Here is a 22,094-nt window from a genome sequence, read left to right on the forward strand (position 1 = left end):
ACGGCCAGGAACCGAATGGCAGAGAACTCGCCTTCCCGGCGACCCCTCTAGCAGGGCGGGGCGCCTCATGAAGATGGTGGCGCGCGCGGCGTGTGGCTCTGGTCTTCTGCCTAAGTCTGAGCGCAGCACACGGGCCGGCGTCTCGCTGGTCTGGAGCCCCCGCCCGCCGGGTCCCTGACCCCGCGCCCCCGCGCCCCGTGCGCCCTCCACCCCCGGTTCCCGGCATGCCCCGCGCCCGTAAGGGCAACACGCCCCGCAAGGGCGGCCAGCGCCGTGGAGGAGGTGAGTGGGGGGCATCGGGCAGCTGGTGAGTGGTGAGCGGGGACCTTGCGTAGGTCCTCGAGGGTCCTGGGTCCCCGGGGGTCCGAGGGTGGGAAATCCTCATCGGCCAGGCCGGCGCACTCTCCCGGAACTCTGCCGAGCCCAGCACGTGCCCCAGCAGGCACTGGCCACGTGTGCGCCCAACTTGAGCGCGCTGACCGCTGCCTGGGGGGTGCCCGCGCTCCCAGCAAGTGACCTCGCCAGCACCTCCGGGCCTCGGTTTCCCCGTTGCTCCTCCACCTCAGTTGTCTGCCGGAGGGGATATAGCAGGGAACTATTCCCTTCGCCAAGCCGTGGTCATTTGACTAGTCAAGGAAGTTGGCGGAGGCCTGGCCTGCTCAAGAGGACTCAGGGAGGGGGCAATTGGGAAGCTACAGGATTGGAGCCTTGGGCCTGGCCTCACAGAGTGGGTGAGTAACCTGGAGCCTTGCGGCAGGCTTGGGACTTGCTTATCAGCATCCACCAGGAGCCCGTCAGGGGGCCGTAAACACATATGTTTACTCTGTGAGGATGGGGTGCCTGCCAGACATAGCTTTGACCTGGCCACCGCCCCGGTCGGGCTTGGGTGAGGGAACGCCTAATTAGGGGAGTGAAGTAGTGACACTTCCAGAGGGGCTGGTGCCGGAATGTGTTCACTGAGCAGTGTCAGTCCCAGCCTTGGGAATCGGAGCCCCACCCCCACCCCCACCCCCACCCCAGGGGAGGGGCTTCCTAGTGGGTCTGGAGAAGGTGGGAGAGAGCAGGTACAGACAGCAAGTTGTGCAAAGGCCTGGCAGCTGGAGGGGCCACTGCACAGTGGAGCAGATGAGGGGGAGGATGGGCTGCCTTGGCCAGTAGGTTAGTGAGAGCGCGGTGAGCAGGGGCCAGCTGCGGGCTGGGCCTCGTCTCCCAGGCGAAGCGTGTAAGTGCCAAAGTCAGCCTTAGGCCCTGGACAGAACTCACACACGGGAGTGCTCCGCCCTCCTGCCCCTCGGACTCCCCTGTGCTCAGCTGTTTTCTGGGCTTCTACAGTCAGGGCTCTGCCCTATCTGTTCTTCCCAGGGTTCGAGGGAACCTGTGTGTCCCTGCACCCAAGGCGCAGGCCCTGGAAGGACCAGAGGAAGCTCTGGAGAGTTAGTCTGAAGCTCCCGCGATGCCCCAGAGCTGAAGGGTGGTCAGATGAGTCTGTTGACCACAGCAGGGCCGTAACAAGTCACAGGTCTCCACCTGGTGCACCTGAAAGAGGTGCTTTTCAGGTGGAGGAACAGAGGCTTCGAAGGCTGGGCAGCTGACCGGGTTTGACCTCTCCCGTATGTGAAGCTGGGATTTGAACCCGAGTCTGCCTGTCTCTGCCATCGAAGCCCCTGGCCCCTTACACTGCCTGCCTTGCTGCACAGTCCAGGCTGGCAGCTGAACTCCATGACCATGTGCCTGGCCCACTGCACCTCGGTGGGGCCGCAGGTCCTGGGGGACCTGTGCAGCGCCTTCTGCCTTCCCTTGGCTCCCACTGCCCTACAGCAGCGGGCTGTGGCCTCCTGGAGGCACTGCTCACCAAGCCTGCCAGCTTAATCCCTTGCCTGGGCCTCGTGCCTGGTGCTGTCCAGCGGTCAGACGGCCTTCCCTTTCTCTGGCTTCTTGGCCCAAGTCCCCGGCATCAGCCTCTTTGCTGCCAGCCTCGGCTTTGGTTTGGGGGCACATTCTGTCTTGCAGGATCGTGAGACCGGGGGGGTGCCCCAGCCACCCCTCCTCAGTGGTGCAATGCCGAGTACTCCGTTCTCCCCTCGGCAGGTGCCCGCAGCAGTGCCCAGGCTGACTCGGGGTCCAGTGAGGATGAGGCAGCGAGTGAGGCCCGCAGCACCACCAGCGAGTGCCCCAGCCTCCTCAGCACCACAGCGGAAGACAGCCTCGGTGAGAGCACGCGGCCGGGGTGCGGGCGGCCCGGGTGCAGGCAGGAAGCGGTGCTGACCAGCTGGCCTTGCAGGGGGGGACACTGTGGATGAGCAGGGCCCGCAGGAGGACCTCGAGGAGAAGCTGAAGGAGTATGTGGATGGCCTCACAGACAAGAGGTACCCCGGGCTGCCGGCCAGCTCCCCTCCCGGCTCCCTGCTCAGCCCCTGCCAGGCGTGACCAAGGGAGGCCTGCCCACGTGACCTCCCCTCTAACCCACAGTGCCAAGACGCGGCAAGGAGCGCTGGAGAGCCTGCGCCTGGCCCTGGCCTCCCGCCTGCTCCCCGACTTCCTGCTGGAACGCCGCTTCACGCTGGCCGATGCCCTGGAAAAGTGCCTCAAGAAAGGTCGGGCGGGGGTGCGTGGGACCTGAACTGGGCAGGTGCTGCCCCTCGCTGCCCGGGCTGACTGGCGAGCTTCCCACAGGGAAGGGCGAGGAACAGGCCCTGGCTGCCGCCGTGCTGGGCCTGCTCTGTGTGCAACTGGGCCCAGGCCCCAAGGGTGAGGAGCTGTTCCACAGCCTACAGCCCCTGCTGCTCTCCGTGCTCAGCGATAGCACAGCCAGCCCCGCCGCCCGACTCCATGTGAGTGTCCCTGTGCCCGGGGAAACCCATCCCCCACCTGATCCCCTACCTGGGTGGTGGCTTCCGTCTGTGTCCTCACTTCCCGCCTGAAGGGTGAGCCCCCACGGCTGGACCCGCAGCTCACCCCTCGCTGGGTCTGTCCTCCCAACAGTGTGCTTCGGCTTTGGGCCTGGGCTGCTACGTCGCTGCTGCCGACGTGCAGGTGAGTGGCCTCTGGACACAGCGGGGCGAGCACCCAGACCCCTAGCTCTACCCCTGAGCCGCTCTCCTTCCTCCCTGCACCCCTAGGACCTGGTCTCTTGCCTTGCCTGCCTAGAAGGCGTTTTCAGCCGGTCCTGTGGCACGGGTAGCTCCACCAGTCACGTGGCCCCTGCCAGCCTGCATGGTGTGTGTTGTGCTGCCCTGCAGGCCTGGGCATTGCTACTCACCATCTGCCCCAGTGCCCACATCAGCCACATCCTCGACAGGTAGGGACGGCTCTCCACTGGGGAGGGGGGCAGAGGGGATGCCGAAGAGGCCACCAACCCAGGCATGGAGCTCAGCCTGCCCCCTCCCCAGGCAGCTGCCCCGGCTGCCTCAGCTCTTATCCAGTGAGAGTGTGAACCTGCGGATCGCTGCTGGCGAAACCATCGCTCTGCTCTTTGAGCTCGCCCGGGACCTTGAGGTGCGAGGGGCAGGCGGGGAGGCAGGGGGCCAGTGCCTGCTCTACCGCCGCCTGGGGCAGGTGGGGAGGCAGGGGGCCAGTGCCTGCTCTACCGCCGCCTGGCCCAGGCTCGAGGCAGGGCTGCCACTGCAGCGGCGGTGGCCCCAGTGCACACTGGCGTGCTGGGTGCCGTGATGGCTCTGAGCAGGGCCGTTTCTGCCCAGCAGAGACCCGAGGACGTGAGGGGCCTGGCAGAGGAGCAGGGCTCTGGAAAGGGTTTGCGCGCCCCACGTTGGCAGCCGGCAGAGCTCAGCCTCAGCCAGTGCCCCCCCCCCGCCCCCGCCCACACCACTGCAGGAGGACTTTGTGTACGAGGACATGGAGGCCCTCTGCAGCACCCTGCGCACTCTGGCCACCGACAGCAACAAGTACCGCGCCAAGGCCGACCGGCGGCGCCAGCGCTCCACCTTCCGCGCCGTGCTGCACTATGTTGAGGTGTGTGTGAGAGCACGCGTGTCCTCGGGAGCGCGCAGCCCCGGGCACGGTGGCTAAGCCCAGCCTGCACGCCCCCTCCCCTGCAGGGTGGCGAATGCGAGGAGGAGACGGTCCGCTTCGGCCTCGAGGTGCTCTACGTGGACAGCTGGGCTCGGCACCGGGTCTACACCTCCTTCAAGGAAGCGCTGGGCTCGGGCCTGCACCACCACCTCCAGGTGGGGAGACTGCCCGGGGGCGCCCAGCTCCGCGGCTGGGACAGGCCTGAGCTCCCCATCCTCTCTGCCCCCAGAACAACGAGCTGCTGCGGGACATCTTTGGCCTGGGCCCTGTGCTGGTGCTGGATGCCACCGCCCTCAAAGCCTGCAAGATTTCACGCTTCGAGAAGGTCTGCATCCCGGGCACCTTTGACCTTCCCCCCGTTCCCATCTCCAGGAGCTGGGGAGGAGGCCCCCCCCGGGGCTGTCCGCTCCACAGCTTACCAGGCCATCACTCTTTTTCCCGCTCCCCCAGCACCTGTACAACGCCGCTGCCTTCAAAGCCCGGACCAAGGCTCGCAGCCGCGTGCGGGACAAGCGGGCAGACATCCTGTGATGGGGGACCAGCCGGGAAGACTGTGCCTGCCCTTGTCCATGTTTTTAACAGAAGACAGTGCAACAGCTGGCCTCTGCCAGTAATTGTCACTTTATTTTTCTAATGACAGAACCAAAAATAGACATAGGGTGGGCAGCTGAGAACCAGGACACTGGGGCCCTGGCCCTTTGCCCCTGCACTGTCTCAGGAGGCCTGTGCAGAAGGGGACTGTCCCTTTCCTTTCTCAAGCCTTGCTCCCCGAGGTGGCCCACTTCCTTAGGGGGGTGGCAGCGGGGAGGCAAGGCTAGCTGGACTGAATCTGTATGCTGTTTTTAAAGATGATTCAAGATAATTAAAAGAATGCTCAGCTTCCATGCTCCTCACTCCTGGGTGTTTTTGCCAGCCCTCACGCCCCAGCCATACCCCGGGCTTGGAGTCTCCCCAGTCTCACCTTTGTCCCGCCAGGCAGCGTCTTCTCAGGTGATCCCGGCTCCTACCGTCTCTGAGAGCCGAGGCTTGACCCCCACTGGGAGGCCCAGCAGAGTGGCAGCTAATTCTAGACTTCGGAACCACCCGGGGGTGGCCAGAGGACACTGACAGGCCAGCAGAGACATCCCCCCCGGAGGCTGGCGCCCCTTCCTCTGACCTGGGGCCACCCAAGCAGGACGCACCAGAAAGCATGGCCAGGCCTGGCCTGAAAGTCGGGGGGCACGGGAACCTGTGTATATAAAATCTCACCAAGGACTTCAAGTAGACGTGCTGACCGTGGCAAACACCTGCCAGTGGCAGCTTTATTCCCCCCCACACACACTCAGGCCCCAGGTCCAAGTGGTGTCTCAGCTGGGCGCTTGGGCCTCGCTGGAGTTGAGCCGCCGCAGCTGGCTGAGGCTGGCCAGGCGGAGTCTGAGCAGCGTCTCCTCCTGCGTGCGCAGCGTGTGCGCCAGGACACGCAAGGATTCACTCTGCAGCACTGGGGATGGGCAAGTGGGAGTCGGGATCTGCAGGCCTCAGGCCGCCCGGCCCGCCCTTCATTGCTGCAGCACCTGCAGTCGCTCTGGTCCCCACTGTCACCCCACCTTCCCGCTCCATGTACATACCGCTCAAGTAGACGGCCAGGACAGCAAGCGCCAGGCAGGTGAGGACCAACAGCGCCAGCAGCAGCAGGAACCCCCCACGGCCACACACGGGGCCGCAGCCAGCCTGGGCACACAGTGACGGGGGCAAGACACCCAGCAGCTCGTCCCAAGGTCGAGTCTCTTCAGTCAGGTAGGGGTGCAGTGAGCCTGTGGGGTGAACAGGACACCGGGGTGGGGGCAGTGCCCTTGCTCCCTCCCTGCCCCCAGTGCCTCCAGCCCACGCCTCTGCCCCCTCACCTCCACTGTCCAGGTCACTGATGGACTCCACTCGGTGCAGGCGCACCTCTTGTACGTGGTTGGGGGCCAGCGGCCCCCTGCTCCTCTGGCTTGGCACTGATGCCACAGTGTCTGTAGGGGCAGTGTGAGGTTGATTCAGCTGGTGTAGCTCACCCCCTCCCTTCTCCCAGGTGGCCTCAGGCCGCAAGGACTTGGGGAAGATGGGGAATAGGAAGGTATTTGGTTCTACGTCCCCTAAAACTGATCGAGGAACGACCCTTGGTTGAGATGCAGGACAACCAGAGACCCCTGTCACCTGCTGTGCACAGCTACAGGAGGTGCACCGCTCCCACACAAGGACCTTCAGGTACTCCGTGCCTGCTCCTTCGAGCAGTGGGTCAGCCTTGCAGGACCAATCCACGCATGCAGAATTCATCCCGACTCAGTCCATGCAGACCCTGTGAGGTAGCCATCAGGCGGCCCCGTGCCCGGCACCTTCTGGGAAGCAGCTCCATTCTAGCCACGGTGGTGCCCTTTCCCCTGGCCTCGGTCCAGTGTGTAACAGCCTCGCCGTGATGCTGCTCTGCTTCCACAAGGCCTGCTAGGTCCACTTCACTGCAGGACCCTTGGTTCTTACGCCTCAGCTCCCTCCAGGCATCCCTGTCAGCTACCTAGGCCCTAGGTCGTTTGCAGTTCCGTTTGGAAATCAACCCCCTCACACCCACCATTCAGTGTGCAGGCGCCTCTGTTTTCCCAGCGTTAAGGACAGTTACAGAAGAGGAAACTGATCCAAGAGCAAGATTTTCCTGTGTGTGTGTGAAACCTTTCATTAGACTGTCCTCCACAGGAGCTGTCCACAGCCCTCCAGAGTGCGACATCACCACCACTCAGCATCCCCACTGAGGAAATATTTTACATGTGCACATGTGCTCATTTGGAAGACTAGAAATAGCCTTCCTCCATCAGTCTGATCGGACAACTTCGCCTAGGGAATGTGACCACACTGTGTGTGAGGGAGAGGGAGAGGGAGAGAAAAAGAAAAGACATCTTGATGATCCATTCATCACCTCAGCCTGTGTAGTCCCTGAGGTCTGTGTACTTCCCTTGTGATGTTAATTGTTCAGGTGCATTGAAGTCTAGTTTGTGATTTCTAAATAATTTAATTACATTCTTTTCTGGCTGTTGACTTGAATTTTAAAATCTGGGTCCTTTAAGAGCTCCAGATGCACACCTAGAAAGTAGCTAATAAAGTGGGCAGACACTTCCTGAGTGTGCAGGGACACCCTTGGGAGCTCTGGATCTGTCCTGCTCAGGCCAGTAACTCACCCCTCCCGACCAGGTCGAAACTACGCCTCGCCCTGCTCCGGAGTACGTCAAACAAAAACGCGGTGCTAGTCACTCTGTCGGGATGCTGGTCTGAGACATACAGTTCCTTCTCTGCACTTTGCTATGCTTTCCCACGCTTTCTAAATCCTACTGGGGAGTCGGCTATAGGAAAAACACACAGTAAATATTAAGACCCCAAATGAAAGCAAACAGCACTACCAGGGCCAGGCTCCCCTCCTGCAGTGCAGACTTGAGAATGTGGTGAGAGGAGCTGGCCAGCCACACCAAGCAGTTGTGGGCCAGGGAGCCCTATGCAGGCCCCCCCACACACCCAGGCACTTTCCTGTAGCTTCCTGGATCCCTACTGCTGTGGCCCCTCTGAGCCCAGCACTGAGATGTGGTGGACCCATAAGCATTGTGGGAACAGGCTGCTGACTAGCTGAGGGTCTCTGAATAGGCCAGGGGACCCCAACTCTGAACTAGTGGGGGATGTTTAAGCCCACGTTGGAGGAGGCCAGAAGCCTCTCTGCTTCCCAGTCCCTGGCCAAGCGCCCACATGTTTCCTGGAACTAATGTCCACCCCCAACCCCAGCCTCTCTCCTTCCCTGAAGAAAGCTAATAGCCAGGCAGCTGCCCGGATGCCAACACCCACTTGGGCACAGCCCACAGTTGACTTATCCCTAGCAGGCAGCTCCCCCTAATCCTCCTTGCTGTGCTCAGCAGGGAAGCACGCAGGGCCAGAGGCGGGGAGGGCTGCAGGCATGGCGTGCTCTCCCATGCATGGGCTGGGTCCCTTCACTTGAGCTCCACATGAGAGTTAGTGGGGGCCGGCACTGTGGCATAGCAGGTAAAGCCACCACCTGCAAGGCTGGCATCCCACATGAGCACTGATTCATGTTCTGGTTGCACAACTTCCAATCCAGCTCCCTGCTAATGGCCTGGGAAAAAGCAGCTAAGGATGGCCTAAGTGTTTGGTCCCTCGCCACCCACGTGGGAGACCTGGAAGAAACTCCTCGCTCCTGGCTTCGGCCTGGCCCAGCCCTGGCCACTGTGACCATTTGGGGAGTGAACCAACAGATGGAAGATCTCTTCTGTGTGTCTCCCTCTCTAACTCTTTCAACTAAATTTTCTTAAAAAGCTGATGGCTAGTTTCAACAGTGAGGGGAGTGGGACAGAGGGGGTGTGTCCCACAGGGTCACAGGGCTGGGCCCTTGCCCTCCCTCATGGTCATTCTCTCCTACCTTCTTGGGTCTCCTCGGGCATGGCAGCTGGTGGGCAGTCGAGGGGCAGATGAGGGTGCTCAGTAGCAGCAGGACCGGACAAAGGCAGCAGTGGCTCCTCTCAGAGCCTGGCCACCACCTCCCAGCCGGGGCCTAAAATAGGCCTGAGTTCAGCCCACTGGGCTATATTTAGAGGGGGCAGCACTCAGCCAGGGGAAGGGGCGGAGTGACCCACATGGGCCAGCCTGGACTATCAGGTGATGGAGCCAGCCAAGGCCTCCACCAGCACATGTGCCCAGGGGCCTTCTCACTTCCCCAAACACGCAGAGGTCTTGGGCTTCTCACCCACAACAGCCAGCTTGGGCTCAGCCTGTCCACGTGGCAGCCACGACACGCTCTGCTCTGCTACTCCTCCCAGCAAACACATGACGAGTGGCTACCCACCACGGTGCAACCTGCCAGCACCAGTGACTGCAGGCGGTGGGCAGCCGGAGCCCAGTGACTTCAGAAAACAAGGGTTCCGAGAGCCCACAGATGGGCCGTGCCGGTCAGTGGAACTGCTAAGCTTGTTGCAGCCCTAGGTAGAGGACCAGCCCTGTGTGGCCTCAGTCTTCTCATCTGTAGTACAGCACAGGACCCACAGCTCCCCCCTGGCAGAGTCCACCGAGAATGGAAAGCCAACCTCACGTCCAGACCAGCTAAGGCAGAGCAGTCCCGGTCTTCGCCTTCTGCCCTCTGCCCAAGGACCTCCAGGTTACCCCAGGTCAGGAAGCACAGCTCTGCGGACCTTTGTGGGAGCCAGTGGTCCAGCTGTACACTGCCTGTGGTTGTAGCCTGTGCCCCTCCACCTCCCTGGGACCAAGGCCCACCATGGCTCTGCCGCCTTCAACACCCCACATCCAGCCCTGTCCTGGGTCACGCTGGCCTCAGACTCGGCACCTTGTTTCCACCTCCAGGCCTCTGGCCCAGGTTCGCGAGCGGAGGGCTCCTTCCTGTCTCCCGGCTCAGCGGCCACTCGCCGCCCCTCTAATGAATTCTGCCGCTCAGGTTCTTTTCCACATCGCCCGGTTTTATTTCCTTCACAGCGTTGAGTCTTCAGGTATATCATGCAGCGTGCACTGTGCCTGGCGGTACCCCTACAGACCTCCCCCAGAACCCACTCGGTCACGTCGAAAGCGCCGTGAATCCCCACCCAGCGACCTTGGACAGGAGAAACGCAGGCCCCGAGGCTGCTGGGAAGGCACCGCAGACCACATAGCAAGGTCTAGGGCCAGCGGTTGTCTGCCGGGGCCATTCCAGCCGCCACCGATAACGTATTTATTGCATTGCTTTAATACAGTCCGCCTGCCTCCAGGAGCCCAGCCTGTTCACAGCTTCCTGCTCGCTGCCCACGGACGGGTGTCCCTCTCCGAGGTGGCCATTAGGGCACCTCCCCAGCCCTGCTCGTGGCTTTGGAGCCCCGCTTCTCTGCCCCCATCCTGCCGGCCAGAGCCTGCGCTGGGCCGGGGCTGCCCTCTCAGGCGCTATATCCAAGAGTTATCCTGTTAATTAATAAATAAGCCAAGGCTATCAGCCGGCGTCTCCACAAGCCAGGGACCCCAACGTACCTGGCCCCAACCAGCCGTCTCCCCCGGCTCTGTCCGCCCCCTCTCCCGCCCATCGTCTCCTGCCTGGTCCCCAGCATGGCGGGGTCCGCAGGTCACCAGTGCGCCGCGCTGCGCGGCCCGCGCTCTGCTCGCGCCTCAGAGGTGTGTGTCCGCCTGTTGCGGCCCTTCCTCCGTGCAGTCTGGGCCGGGGCGTGGGCCGCGGGTTGCGGTTGGGGCTGGCACATGCGCAAGGAGTTCGCGCCGCCTCCGCCGCCCGGCTCCACCAGCTGCAGGAAGTCCCGGTACCAGAGTTTGGGGCCCGGCAGAGCTGCAGCCGGCGCAACCTCCTCTGCCCGCGCCAGCCGTTCGGCCTGCGCAGCGCTCAGCACGTGCAGCGCCACTCGCCGCAGCGGCTGCGAAAAGCCCTGCTCGACGGCGGCGCACAGGTACACGCCAGAGTCCCCGCGCCGCAGCCCGCGCAGCAGCAGGCCCTGCGCGGTGAGGTCGGCGCGCTCCTCCGCCTGCACCTGCGGGGGCGGGAGGAGGGGGGAGCAGGGTAAGGCAGCAGTAGCGAACAGCGTTTCCCAGCAGGCCAGGGGTCGCTGGGAGCTGGGCCATGGGACAGGCCCCCACACAGGTGCGCCTTTGAAGGCGACCCGAATGAGGCAGGGGGTTCCCCTGAATGCAGGGGCCAGGGCTTCTTTTGGATGAGGGTGGAGACGGGTCGGGAACCTTGTGGGATGTTAGGAGGCCTCAAGGATGGACGTGCAGGTAAGGGACCAAAGGGGATGGTGCGGGTGAAGGGTATGGTTGTCTGGAACCTCTCTGGGCTAGACTTCATCTAGACATGGGGTGCAGGCCAAGGGACTCGTTAGGCAGAGCAAGGCGCACCTGGGCAAAGGGCGAGAGCCTCGTCGGGGAGGGCCAGCCAGGGCTCACCTGGGTGTGGGCCGCCTCGCCTGCGCGCTGGAAGGTCCATTCCATGCGTGCCTGCAGCGAACGGGGCTCACATTCCAGAAGCGCGCTGCCACCTTCCACCCCGAACACCTTCCGCTCCAACAGCACGGGGCGGGACGAGTCTTGGAGCAAGGAAAACGTCACATTCCAGCATGCCAGGGAAGGGTGGGGCAGCTTCAGCGGCTGAGAGTGCGGGTCAGACTGGGTACTCACCTCCGGAGCACAGCGTGCTGGGGTCTCCGTTCCTTACGTCTTGTCTCCTGAACCGCCTGAACGGACATTGGGACCCCGGTGAGCCCTTCTTCGAGCCCGAAGCAGCGAAAGACTCTCTGTCCCCCTCCCGGCGACCCGGACCCCGCACCCCATACACGCCGGTGCCCACCTCTTGGCGCTGGGCTGGAAGCGCGTGCACGTCGCCCCGTCCCAGGCACAGTAAGGGTCACGCGCCAGACAGCATTCGGCGCAGGCGCGGCCGTGGGCGGCGCAGCGGTGCAGCGCGATCTGCGCCACAGCGCTCCGCGAGGCTACATACAGCTGGTGCTGGGGGCACAGGGGTGCATGACCGACGGCGGCCTGCGCCCGCCTCCCCATCGGTCAGAGCTCCCTTCCCCAACTTGGCAGATGGAACACTAAGGTCTCAGGCCACACGGTCTAGCAAAGGCAGAGCCTATACTGAACCCCCAGCTGCGCGGGCGGGCAGGGCATGGGTGGGGGCACCAGCGTGGTAACTCCCACCCCCCACTCTGGGGCTTGCTCACCCTCTTGGAGGAGATTTGCATGCTGGTGACAGCAGCTGCGTCCTGAGGGAGGAGGGACACTGGAGTCAAGGTTTAGTGGGGTGGGGGATGCCAGGTGATGGAGACGAGGCCTCACCTGGAACACGTGCAGCTCCTCCAGAAGCAGCCCTTCCGCGTTAGGTCGGCTGCCCTTGGGCATGGAGATCACCTTCAGCACTGTGCCTACGTCTGCGTGGAGGGGGACAGTCAGGGCAGCGCGGAAAGGGGACCCGCGGCCCTGGGCACGACGTGGGACTGATCTAGCAGCTGGGGACTCTCGCTGCCCACCCAGGGTCCCGGCGGTCGCTGCGGTGGGACTCGCACCTGTGCCAATGAAGAGGACGTCATAGTGGCCATCCGCAGCTGCCACGCGGTCGGCCGCGATTTGGGTGAAGGTGTATCCGGCGCCCACTCGTAGAAAAAGAGGGCGCCCCCCCACGGGCAGCACCGAGTTGTACATGAGAGGATGGTTCCGGGCAAACTGGATGACGTCATCGGGGAAGTCCTTGGTGGAACCGAAGGTGCCAAAGGTCTTGCTGGGGCACTGGAGAGGGGGCACAGCCGGGATATAGGTATGCGGGTTGGATGTCAACCCAGGCACTGGAGCCCTACCCTGAGGATTGGAGAGAAGACTGCCAGCCTCTTTCTTGCTCCAGGAGGTTCGAAATGATGATGGTGACTTGACCCCTCATACAGCAAAAGGAAGAAAGCACCCAGACCAAGTCCCCCACCCAAGGCTTTAAGGTGGGCTGTGGCAGAGGTCCCCCAGCTACGTACCATGCCCGGCCGTGGGTAGGGAACGCGGCCCTGGTAGGACACCCACTGGTGTGTGGGCCCCTCTTTGTGCGCAAAAGGTCCCAGGAAGGCACGGCGCACATCATCCATGCTGTACACACACACGGCTGAGCCCTGGAAGACGCCGCTACGGGCAAGACAGGAACGGGGTGAGGGCGCCGCGGGCGCTCCAGCAGCGCACCCCACCCCCCCGCTCCTCACCTGGACGTAGAAAAGGCGGCGTAGAGCAGTGGGGTGCGGCGCTCCCGCGAAGACAGCAGGAACACGTCCTCTGCGGAGAGGGAGCCCGGCTGGAGAGCGCGCACAGCCCTGCCCGCTCGGCTCCTGTGTCTGTGCCCTCCCTGCCCGTCCCTGCCCGTCCCTGCCCTTCCCTCACCGCAGGTACTCACGGAGCTGGTCGAAGTGGGTGTCACCCTCGACACCAGGCACCGAGCACACCAGTCGTGCCTTCAGGAACGTTGTCCACTTGTTGACGAGGCTGCGCTGGCCGCCCACGTCGTTCTGCCAGGGGCGCGGGGGGCGGGGGCGGCATGAGCATGGGACCCCCGGCGGTCTGAGGGGCGGGGCGGGGTCACCGGAGGGGCCCAGGGACTCCTCACCCGGCAGATCTGGCCAACACGGGACACCGACAGGCGTCCTAGGGCCGGCGCAGCCTCCACCGCCAACTCACGGAAGAAGAAGTAGATTTTGTCGTCATCTGGGTTCTCGCTCTCCGGGATCCAAAAGACCTTCACAAATTTGGGCTCTGGCCACAACAGGAGGCGAGCAGTCAGAGGGCCTTCCCCTGCCACCCATTCCACAGCGACTCAAGCCCTGTCTCCACTCCCCCTCGAAGTGGCCTTAGCTGGGGCTGCAAATGACCACCCTGCCTCCAGGTCCGCAGTCAGTTGGCCCTGGGCGCGGGCTGAATCCCAAGGATTAGGGCCTGTGAGGCAAGAAGCGGTCACAAGGGGGCAGCAGAGACCGCGGCTACCTTGGCACACACTAGAGGACCGCGACCCCCATAATTAGCCCAGGCCTATGGGCTGCAGAAGGAGAGAAGTGGGGTATCCGGCTTCTGATCCTCCCATGGATCCCATACCCCCTATGCCACTGTCGTTTTAATGCTTTCGGGACTATTTTTAAATTTACTGGGGCACGCTGGGTTAATAGACTGCCTCAGTCGTAAGAAAAGTTTATATGGGTGAAGTTGTGTATCTTTTCCTTTGATTGTTGTGTATAGCCTGTGCTGGGTTATGCTCTTTTCCTTTTTTTGTTAAACTCTTTATTTCGTGGAGCCAATGAGCCTCGACTATAATGTAAATTAAAAATACAGATCTCAAAGCAAAGACATAATACAATATTTTAAGAAATAGGCTGCCCCAGGCCCCGATGTCCCGCTGGGAGTGAGTCTGCCCTTTCTCCTGTACCTGCCCCAGGGCCTTCGCCTTGGTTGTCCTGTCTGCCTGGAACACCCTGGTCTCAGTCCTGGCGCTCGGCTCTCCTGTGCTTTGGGAATTAGCTCTCAGCTCCCCTCGGCAGAGTGGCTGCCTCAAACCCCTTACCCTGCCCAGCTCCTCTCCTCTCACTGGCCTCATCTTGCCCGTTAGAATTGTATCATGCATGTGTCCTGAGGTCTGCGAATTCAGGGAGAGCACTGGCCACACCTGTCCCGTCTGTGCCAGGCCTGCATAGGGTGGGTCCTTGGTGAGACTGCCCTTCTCCCACTGCTCATCTCCTCCTGCGTGGCGCCTGCCCCTCCCACCAGCCCCACCAAGCCTCTCACCGTTGAGCCAGCGAGAGTCATGTGGCTCTGTTCGGAGACTCGGACGCTGGCCCAGGCTTCGGAAGATGGTGAAGTCCCGGCCCATGAGGTCTGCTGCCACCCCCGAGTACAGCTCCTCCCCTGCAGGCAAGGCAAGCGCTGCTCAGCGCTGGGGTGTCCAGGGGGCTCTCGGAGACTCCAGCAGGCGGCGGGGGACACCACCAGGGAGGCCTTGGGGGCTCTCGGAGACTCCAGCAGGCGACGGGGGACACCACCAGGGAGGCCTTGGGACTTGGTGAAGGTCTCATGTTTTTAAGGGGTCCTAGGAGTTGTTGGGGGGCCCAGCCTCCAGACTCACCCACCAGCACGGAGGCAGCCCGATGCCTAGGGTCGTAAGGACTCTTCCCCTTGCCGTCCTCAAGTCTTCGCAGGTCCAGCCGGAGCGTGGGCTCCTGGCGAAGCCGGGGGAGCGGTCGCTGACAGGCCCTGGCTCACCCTTCCAGCCGCCCTCCCCACCCAGAGCTGGCCTTACCTCGGGCCGGTGGCCCACATCCACAAACGCACAGGTTGGGTGGAAGGCCCCTGTGCCACAGGCCAGCAGGTGGGTGCGGTTGTAGGCATGCAGCAGCTTCACAAAGTTCATGCACTCCGTCTAGTGGGCAGGCAGGGTCGGGCACTCTGGGAGGCTACCCTGGGAGGCGGCCATAGGAGGTCCCAGCTGGCCTGCGGCATCCCCTGCCTTCCTGTCCTCCGTACTGCCCAGGTAAGCACTGTCATGGGCTACAGGGACCTGGGTGGCCTTGGTGACCAGCACAGCCCCACCCCCGTGACACAGAGACACACACACCCACCCCCCAAGAAGAATCACATGAGCCCCTACCCTGACTCACCATGTCCGGATCCCAGCCGGAACAGGCAGGCTGCTCCTAGCACTGCCCTGTCTTGGGCCGGGGGTTGCCCTCCCCCCTCCCACCCAGGGTGGGGAGCCAGCACTCACGCCAATGTCCTTTCCGGCCCAGTTGCACTCCTCTCGCCACTCCACGGGGGCTGGCCAGGCCACCTATGGCAAGGTTGAAGGAGGAGGAGGGGGCACAGGTCAGCTCTGGGGTATTCTCTCTCCCGGGGGTCTCTTCACACAGGGGGCCCAGCCCTCTGGGTCTCTGCAAGCAGTCGGAGGTGGGGTCCCAGGGCTCATTCCCTAAGGCTGGGGAGCTGGCACCTTCTTGGCCCGCTTGCTGATATTGTCCAGGCTCAGGGAGGCCACATGGTTCTCGGCACCCACAAACAGGCGACCACGCTCTTCATCCACCAGCAAGGCCTCGTAGCAGCAGGTCCGCTCCAGCCGGAAGGTCCGCAGCCCGTGCCGGGTCTGGAGCTCTGCAGGGTGGGGACGCTGCTGAGGCCCCTTCCCAGCCCTGCGTGGGTGCCTCCTTGTGGACAGAGGGGTCCGTGTGGTTCAGTCCTCACATGTGAGTTGACATGCATGTGGATTTACACACGCAGAGACAAGCCCACCTGGATGCCTGAGCGGAGCTGCCAGGGTGGGCAGTGCGGCCCCCAGGAAGGGGAAGGCAGGTTGAAGTCAGGCTTGTTTGGACAAGTGATGTCTCCCTCCAGGCGTGCGCACTGGGAAGCCAGATTTGCGGATGCCAGGGTTCTGGGGGAGCCGGGCATGTAGAGACGGCCAGAGCCCAGGCTGGAAGTCCCATGCCTGCGCCAAGCACAGTCACCTGCCCTGTGCCACTGTGGCGGGCGTGAGATTTGACTTCCCTGCTGCCCTGCCCAGGGGCCTGGCCTGGTGAGGCGTAGAGGATGGGACAAGATGGGGCAGTCTGCTGCTATGGAGACAGGGGCTCTCCGTGGGAAAGCGCCAGCAGAACGCGGACAGAGAGGCTGGGGGCTGAGGTCTGGGCTAACTGGAGCCTCCAGTCCCACCGGCACACGCACAGGGCAACAGCCGACACAGAGCCACACATCCGCGCTGGGCCCCTTTCCTGCCCACCCCATGCTGAGCCCTCCCACCTGCCAGGTGCACCTACCTTGGAAGGAGAGCCGAAGGCGTGGGGGGCTGGGGGTGGTACCCCCCAGCCCCTCTGCCCAGAGCAGGGCCAGGCCCAGGATCATGGCGGCGGCCTCAGCCCGCCCCATCCCGGCAGCTCAGGGCGCTCAGGGTTCAGCGGGTGTGTGTGGAGGAGCCTTGAGCCGCCCTGGACTCTGCCCTGGGATCTGGAAGAGAAGGAGTCGGCAGCCCAGCCGAGGGCGAGGGCGGGAGGCTAGGGGGGAGTCCCCGGGGATCGGATTACAGCCCCTAGGGGAGAGAGGCTGGGGGGTCGCATTCCGCTTCCGAGAGCCCTCCCCTCTGAGGGTGCCCCGCCTGGCCGCAATCAGACACACCCACACTGGGCACACCCTCAGGGTCACCCTGCACTGGCACGCGCCCGCGCCACCACCACGTCACCTCCCCGGCAACCGTCCCTCCCCTGCACACACTCACAGCACTCAGACGTTCATTCACAAACCCCGCGTGCCCACACCGTGCCAGCCTGGGACTAGGACTGGGGATACTGGCAGACCCAGATGAGGTCCCCGCGGGAGGAGGCAGAGTGCCAACGAGGAGTGCAGTCCGATGGGTGAGGTCATTCCAGAGGGCGCCAAGTGCAGAGAGCAAAACAAGCAGCTCAAGAGGATGACAGGACTGAGAGTGTCAGGCAGCAGCAAGTTGAAGGAGTCAGGCCTCCGGAGGTGCCCGCGCACCCACAGAGAAACACAGAGGTACTTCTGGGGCTGCTGCCGAGCGTGGTGCCTGTCGGTGTGCCTCCGAGGGCCCCTGTGTGAATGCGTGTGTGTGGATAGTGTGCGTGCGTGGGCGTGCACATGTGTATATCTGGGTGCCAACAGATGGTGCGTGTTGCCTTGCACATGTGCTGAGTGCATAGATGTGTCCCTTCACACACACGTGGCACTGTGTGTGATGTGTGCATGTTTTGCATGCATGTGTTGCACATCTGCACACATGCAAGAGTGTGGGGGGGCATGCAAGTGGGCAAACAGCCACAGCATCAGTCACTCCCTCGGACCCTGGGACACCCGGTGCTAACAGGGGTAAGCGCTGCCTGGGAGCTTTGGGGCCCCTGGGCTGGGCGGTCACCTCCACTTCTGCCTCCTTGTGACTTGAGGGCTGCTCCTAAGCCAGCTCCAGCAGCCCTGCGGCTCCAGGGCATGGAAGGGGCTGGGGAACCCACCGACAGTCAGTGAGGTCAGGCTTCAGACTCCAGGGGCACCCGGGGTAGGCAGGTAGGGACGGTGGGGCGGCCTGTCACTCTCAGCCCCCCGGCTGGGCCAGCTGTCCTTCCCTCTCGGGGTCCCCTCAGCCTCCATGAGCCTCTCCCCCGTTTTGAGTTCCTTCATCCTGTGACCAGAGACCCTCCCCGGACCCCTCACATGGGGCTGCCATGCCCACCTTCCCTCCCACGGGCTGGCTGGGCAGGTGCTGGGCACAGGAGCTCCAGCACTGTCCAGAGGCGGGATTAAGCCAGGGCAGGTGCCAGATGCCTCCCCCAACAGGCTGCAGCCCAGCTCCCAGGTTCCTGGACCCTCCCCTGCGAGGACCCCAGCCTCCCTCCTTCCTTCCGCTGACACTTGCCACAGGCTGCCTCTTCTCAGTCTCTGCATGTCTGCGAAGTGACACCGCTGGCTTCCCCAACTCCAGCAAGCTCCTCCCCGCCCCAGCCCGCTCACATCCTGGGAGGGGGAGAAGGCTGGGGGCCACAGGGCACCCTCTGACGGCTCCTTTAAGCAGCAGCCCCCGCCCCCACCAAGCCTGCCACCGCCCCACACGCACCGCCTGCCGCCTGCCGTAAAGTTTGAAGGGCGGGTCGGGTGACTGGGCAGGCAGCCGGGACCGGCTGGAGACAGCGGCGGGCCAGAGTGGAATGGGCACAAGGGAGGGGCGGGGCGAGAGCACCCTCTCCTGTCGGGGCGCAAGGTGGAAGGGTGCCCCGCGGGGGTCCCAGAGGCCCGTGGCTGCTCAGCAACAGGGACCCGCAGCTCCAGGCGGCTGTGCAGAGCGTGCATAGGGAACAGCGAGTGGGGTCCCCCGGGGGCTCCCGTTCCTCACCTGACCTTCCACAGCTGCGGAGCCAGGGCAGTGAAAATGTTGGACTCAGCTGCCACCTCGGTTCCGGTTCCCGGGAGTCGCTGGGATGGGAGGGCCAGAGGGTGGGGGAGGGGACGTCTCAGTTGGAGTTCTGAGGGGCCCCGGGACCCCAGCCCCTCCCTGTCCTTCCTCAGCTGACGGCCCATTGAACACTAAAGCTGACCAGCCAGCAACGCTGAAGACAGCCAGGCGGGGGCGGGCAAGGGGGCGGGAAGGCCCAGCAAACCTGGCTTCTGCAGCAGAGTGTGGGTCCGCCCCAGGCCCCCAGGCTGGACAGGGAGGGGAGGGGAGCGCACTGCATGACCTCCCTGGTCTCCAGTCGCTCTTCCACTCTTCCTAAGTTGAAGGTGGGAGGAGTCACTCCCACCACACCCAGGGCAAGGTGGGATGAATCACTTCCATCACACACACCCAAAGACAGTGCCCGATGGAGTCGCACACCCAGGCCTGGCTGGGAAGGGCCCAGCATCTTGTCCTGGAGCTGGCCTGGGGGACACACCCTATGTGCATTTCGAGCAGTACTGCTTTGGAGGGGCTGGACGGTGACAATGACAATGGCAGAGTGCAGCAGCCCTCAGGTCCACCTGGATGAGCAAACCAGGGCCTGTCCCCAGGGCTGAGGAGCAGCTCAGAGGGGACAGGGAGGCTGCGCAGGTGCTTCAAGAGCACACTGTTCTGGTGCCCACCCACTCCCTGGGTGCCGGCCAGCTAGGCCAGGAATGGAGCTAAGGGGAGTCCATGGTGAGGCCGTGCCCCTCCTCTTCCTCAGGACCTGGTGCTCCTGGCCTGACCTGGCCAGCAGGCAGGTGAACATTGGGGCCTTGGGGAGAGGGGTGGAGGGGTGTGCCCTTGCCTGCGCTCTCACCTCCAGGATGTGGTCTTCCTCTACTCCTGAACTAGCTGCCTCGTGCCTTGGACCTGGGCAGCCTCCGCTGGCCCAGTGCAAGCAAACAAAATTCTTCAGCTGTTTACAATTTTTCCACCCAAGCAGCCAAGATCAGCAAGTGCCCTTGAAGTTCCCTATGTACCCCAGCTGTGCCCCATCTGCCCCCGTTGCCTTCACTTCTCAAGGCTCAAGGTCCCAGTCTGTTCCAGCACCCCCTACCCACCCACCCAGCTCTGTGCTCATACCAGGGACCAGGAGTCCCTCATTTTTCCAACAGCCTGGGACTCAGCCCCCAGCCAAAGGGACTGGGCTGTCTCTGACCCCCACTCCCCAGCCTGATGCACTGCCCCTGCTCCAGATGTGTCCCCTCCTGGAGCAGGGAGGTCAGTCCTCGGAGGATGGGCAGCTGCTGTCATTCTTGACCCCAACGGGTCTCCCTTTCTGCTCCTTAGCCACAAGTCAAATGTGCCAGGCCACGAGCAGCATGAAGGCAGCGGCCCAAGAGCAGAGGTTATGGTCACACTGGAGAAGGTCCCCAAGGACTCTGGAATCAGGTGTCCTGGGCCAGGTCTCCAAGGAGTGGGGCAAACCAAGAGAGGCAGCTGGAGTCCCTGCTCCTGCCTGGACCCCTACCCTAAGGCCACCCCAGCCTCTGGGACCTCTACCCTGGGCTGGGGCAGCCTGCCTGGGTTCCTGCCCTGGAGCTGCCTGTCAGTGGGACAGCCCGCCAAGGCCTTGGCCTTAGCAATAACTGGATCCTTGGGCCAGGCCCTAGCACCTGCCTTCCCCTCATCCCCAGCTCCCCCTGTCCCTCTGCATCCTGCCTGGATTCTGGGTGGTGTGGTTGGGGCGGGACACCCGCCTGAGGAAGGCTGCATCAGCCCTCCCAGTGCCCAGCCTGGGCTGCATGGGATCTTGGGCTCCCCCACTCACACCTGCTTTAGCCATCAAGGCTGGCGGGGCCACCTGGGGCCTGGGGACTCGGGCATGGCGGGAGGGGCGGGAGTGGGGGTGTGGGGGTGGCCATGCAGAGCCTCCAGACATCACTGGGGCCTAACTCCCCTGAGGATTTAACGCCCAGGAGATCCCCCCTGGGAAAAGGGTCTGTGGCGGCATTTGTCCCACCCACCCCTCTCCAGGCCTCCACATTCCGGAGCAGATCCCTGGCCCACCTTCTGTGAGGGATCAGCTCCTCCCCTCCTTGCCTGCTGAGGGCCATGGCAGAGCTGAGACAGAGGGGCGAGGGAGGGGCCACCGGGAACCCTGGGCCTTTGGCTGTGGCCCTACCCCCACTGCTCCGCCCCTGCCCTCCGCCTCCTGCACATTCCTCCCAGGCTGAGGTCAGCCCCTCTGGGATGGGGAGCCCCCCCCAGCAGCCACATCACAGCTCTTCACTCCTGTTTTCTTCATCGCCCAGCAGGGAGGGGTGGGGAGAAGGGGGGCTGGGGGCGGGGCCTCCCTCTCCCTTCTCTGGAGCCTGGGGGTGTGTGGAGGGAGCTGGGCCAGGAATGCCGCTAAAGTGGACAACCAGGACCAGGACAACTGCACTCTATTCTCATTAACATCAGTGCGGCCTTCTCTGAGCAGCGGCTCAGGGCCCCAGGAGGGCTGGCTGATGGGGAGGGTCTGGGGTAGGGGACCAAGGGCTGCTCCAGGATGAACTCCTTCGTGGTGCAGTGGCTCCGGGGAGAGGCAGGGTTGGATGGCAACACTGTGGCTCTCCAGCTCCGCGTCTCTCCTCTCTCCCCAAAGACGGGCCAGGTGGATCAGGCGACAGTCTGGGTGGCAGGTGTTCACCCTTGCTGCCGCCTCAGCTCGGGGCATCCTGGGGCACCCAGGCCTGTGAGGACCCGCAGAGAAACCTTCATGGCTGCCTCCTCCAATCTAGCTTTATGGAGCCTGTCTCAGGCTCAGGTCTTCTCTTGCCCCCTTCTCCCATGCCCCCCCCCCCAGCAGTTACTTCCTCCACCCTCTGACCCCTGAGCCCTAGGCCTGGCCCAAACAGGGCCAAGCCCCCTGCTCCAGAGTCCCTGGATCAGAGAGGTCCCTCTGTCTTGCTGATGAATGGCAAGTCCCCTTCTCCCTGCAGCTGACCCTCTCGCCCTGCCTCCTGCTGTGTCCCTGTGGTCATTCTGCCACTCCTGGCTGGCTTCCCCTCTGAAGCACCCTGCCCCCATCCTGACTCAGAAAGCTTGCAGAGGCTGGGGGCATGGCAGACTCAGCCTGGCATTCACAGCACCCTGCCAGGGCCCCAGCTGCTCCACTTCCGGGATGTATCAGCTCCTTCCCTGCCAACAGTTAGCTTGAGCTGTGGCCGCCACTCTTCAGGCCCTCTCCCTTGTCACCTGCTGGGCTCTTCTCACTATTTGCCATCTACCTTGGCTATCGGCTTTCCTGGGTGAAGGCTCAAACCTCAGGCAAGGCTCTGGGCTCCCCGTTGTGGGGCAGCAGCAGGGGCTACCCTCACAGGACTCAGCAGAGGACAGGCACAGGGAGGAGAGGACATCATGCCTACAGGACGCCTGCATACGCCCCTGGGCCTGCTGGGCCTCAGTGGTGATGGAGCCTGATGGAGAAGGGACATCTTAGGCTCCGCCTTGACCTTGCCCCAGGACCCCCAGCTCCTGAATCAAATCCCAGTGAGGTCAGAGGGCAGGTGTTTGGCAAGTGGTTAAGACGCCCTGGGGTGCCTGCATCCCATATCAAGTGCCTGGGTTTGAGTCCTGGCTCTGCTTTCTTTCTTTTCTTTTCTTTTCT

The 22,094-nt window shown here is 63.4% G+C and overlaps 3 protein-coding genes across 11 annotated transcripts; 1 reads left to right on the plus strand and 2 right to left on the minus strand.

Annotated features, from left to right (window-relative positions):
* Positions 1–52: 52 nt before the first annotated feature.
* On the plus strand, positions 53–4,911 carry IFRD2 (interferon related developmental regulator 2). Its single transcript, XM_002713212.6, has 12 exons — positions 53–282; positions 2,089–2,208; positions 2,282–2,366; positions 2,470–2,594; positions 2,674–2,831; positions 2,983–3,033; positions 3,120–3,298; positions 3,390–3,495; positions 3,832–3,969; positions 4,056–4,184; positions 4,259–4,354; positions 4,480–4,911. Exons 1-12 carry the CDS (start codon positions 225–227, stop codon positions 4,558–4,560), a joined length of 1,326 nt encoding a protein of 441 aa, XP_002713258.3. The 5' UTR covers positions 53–224; the 3' UTR covers positions 4,561–4,911.
* Positions 4,635–8,760, minus strand: LSMEM2 (leucine rich single-pass membrane protein 2). Its single transcript, XM_008260687.5, has 4 exons — positions 8,459–8,760; positions 5,913–6,023; positions 5,637–5,822; positions 4,635–5,509 (listed from the first exon to the last, which is right to left on the minus strand). Exons 1-4 carry the CDS (start codon positions 8,478–8,480, stop codon positions 5,376–5,378), a joined length of 453 nt encoding a protein of 150 aa, XP_008258909.2. The 5' UTR covers positions 8,481–8,760; the 3' UTR covers positions 4,635–5,375.
* A 725-nt stretch (positions 8,761–9,485) lies between these two features.
* On the minus strand, positions 9,486–18,747 carry SEMA3B (semaphorin 3B). 9 transcript variants are annotated; one of them, XM_089306179.1, is made up of 20 exons: positions 18,678–18,747; positions 18,413–18,492; positions 17,939–18,053; positions 16,335–16,521; positions 15,515–15,672; positions 15,293–15,355; positions 14,828–14,947; positions 14,654–14,747; positions 14,317–14,436; positions 13,151–13,296; positions 12,941–13,052; positions 12,753–12,822; positions 12,534–12,678; positions 12,081–12,300; positions 11,854–11,945; positions 11,739–11,780; positions 11,363–11,520; positions 11,194–11,249; positions 10,963–11,102; positions 9,486–10,550 (listed from the first exon to the last, which is right to left on the minus strand). In XM_089306179.1, the coding sequence occupies exons 4-20, from the start codon at positions 16,441–16,443 to the stop codon at positions 10,137–10,139; spliced, it is 2,259 nt and encodes a 752-aa protein (XP_089162305.1). In that variant the 5' UTR covers positions 16,444–16,521; positions 17,939–18,053; positions 18,413–18,492; positions 18,678–18,747; the 3' UTR covers positions 9,486–10,136. The 9 variants fall into 9 exon arrangements, with proteins under 9 accessions (XP_089162305.1, XP_089162309.1, XP_089162307.1 ...); XM_089306183.1 differs by lacking the exon at positions 17,939–18,053 and having other exon boundaries at positions 18,418–18,492; positions 18,678–18,742; XM_089306181.1 differs by lacking the exon at positions 17,939–18,053 and having other exon boundaries at positions 18,678–18,742.
* Between the last annotated feature and the right edge of the window lie 3,347 nt (positions 18,748–22,094).

The sequence above is a fragment of the Oryctolagus cuniculus genome, chromosome 10 (assembly GCF_051225735.1).
Source record: "Oryctolagus cuniculus isolate XC-2025 breed Fujian yellow rabbit chromosome 10, ASM5122573v1, whole genome shotgun sequence".
Classification (NCBI taxonomy): Eukaryota; Metazoa; Chordata; class Mammalia; order Lagomorpha; family Leporidae; genus Oryctolagus; species Oryctolagus cuniculus.